The 1,819-nt window shown below is 39.4% G+C and overlaps 1 protein-coding gene across 1 annotated transcript in view; it reads right to left on the reverse strand.

Moving 5' to 3' along the window:
* LOC106869212 (guanine nucleotide-binding protein G(s) subunit alpha) overlaps window positions 1–1,819 on the reverse strand; it is a gene marked incomplete at its 5' end in the record, with an annotated part of 84,808 nt that overhangs the window by 7,125 nt on the left and 75,864 nt on the right. Inside the window, one exon of the mRNA XM_014914859.2 lies at window positions 909–963. Coding sequence (XP_014770345.2) covers window positions 909–963 — 55 coding nt within the window. The remainder of the gene's footprint in view (window positions 1–908; window positions 964–1,819) is intronic.

Genomic DNA, 1,819 nt, shown 5'->3' on the forward strand with positions numbered 1-1,819 from the left:
GGGGGGGGGGAGATAGCCACCCTCACATAATGTGAGGGTGGTGAGAGTGCTTGGAAAGAAGATAAAGAAGGTGTGATGAAAGGCCAGAGCGAACTCTCCAGGTACAAGAAGGTGAGTGCAAGAAAGAAAAACGCACAGCGGAGGTGGGAGGATAATTTCATAAGACTGAAAGAGGGAGTGACAGAGGGTTGAACATGGAGAGGAGGAAGAGATGAATGTAGTGAGTGACGAACGAGGGTGGAGGTGTGATCGAAGGGAAATATCAGTATGGTAGGGTAGGGTGGGAGAAATGAGTGATAGAAGTGGACCAAGAAGGAGGAGGTGACAAGTGGTGTGGACAAGAGGAGTGGAGAGCAGCAGTGTCATAAATCTATAGAAAGATCAGAAAGCAGGGAGATGTACTAGTCAAGTACATCAAAATCAAATAGAAACTGTAGTTGTGATCCCAGTGCCAGTAGCACGTAAAAAGCACCATCCGAATGTGGCTGATGCCAGTGCCGCTTTGACTGGCTTCTGTGCCAGTGGCAAGTAAAAAGCACCCACTACACTCTTGGTGTGGTTGGCGTAAGAAAGGGCATCCAGCTGTAGAAACACTGCCTGATCAGATTGGGGTCTGGTGCAGCCTCCTGACTTCCCAGACTTCAGTCGAACCGTCCAACCCATGCCAGCATGGAAAACGGACGTTAAACGATGATGATGATGATGTGTATTATACATCAGTTTTGTTGCTTCTTGTGTTAGTTTAGTGTTTCATTTGTTGTGTGATGTATGTACTGTATCAGTTGTATCAGTTTGTTGGGAGATGTTTGTGTTTTCCTATGTATTGTGTTGGATGTGCACACACACACACACACACACACACACACACACACACACACACACACACAGGGTAATTAAGTGATATTTACCTGTTCTGTTGGTGTATAGTCTGCAGACTTTACTATATGAACTCTATCTAAAAAACTGAAAGGAAATAAATAAAAATAAAATTATTACTATTATTACAGAAATCAGAGAAAAATGTTAGAAAAACATATTATTATTATTATTGTTGTTTAACCCCAGGTCAGCCTTGACTCAGCAGATCAAATGCAAGGGTTCCAATACTTGACTGACTTTATTTCATTACCTTCTGAAGGATGAAAAGAAAAGCTGATCTCGAAATCTTACCACAGAATGCAAAGGCCTGAAAATACCACAAGGTACTCTGTGCAATGACCCAACAATTCTGACAGCTTAAGGAAGGCACTGGAAGTGGTGACACAAATTGCTAGAAATAGCAGTCAAATCTAAACTTATCATACAATTCTGAGTTTAAAAAGCAAGTATGAATAAGAGCAGGAAGAAAATTTTAAAAAAAGAAAAAAAAAGCAGGATGGTCATGGCTAGAATGTCATTGATCATAGGTATGCTGGGTCAGAGCTGACCTGGGGCTAAGTAACAACAAAAATGTGAGACATATTAGACAATGTATTCTTAGATACATTTAGTCTGAAAATAAAAAAGACAAGATGGTCACATATGGCTGACCGAGGGTTAAATAACAACAACATCACTTAATGATATTATGATAGAGTAATTGGTAACAACAATGCTCCCGGTATCATTGCTTGTAAGTTACTCTCGCACAATCAATATCACTCATACATCAAACTCTAACAGTCATTACTCACACAGACTTTTTTTTCTTCTAAATTATCCAAATTTAAATACTTTATTCACAAACAAATAACACAAAAAAAAAATCTTAAAATATTTCATTTTTGTATTTGGTTCGCAAGATGGTTGATGTGAACATGTGTGGTAACCCTTTAGCATT

Source organism: Octopus bimaculoides, chromosome 20, assembly GCF_001194135.2.
Source record: "Octopus bimaculoides isolate UCB-OBI-ISO-001 chromosome 20, ASM119413v2, whole genome shotgun sequence".
In the NCBI taxonomy this organism is placed as follows: domain Eukaryota; kingdom Metazoa; phylum Mollusca; class Cephalopoda; order Octopoda; family Octopodidae; genus Octopus; species Octopus bimaculoides.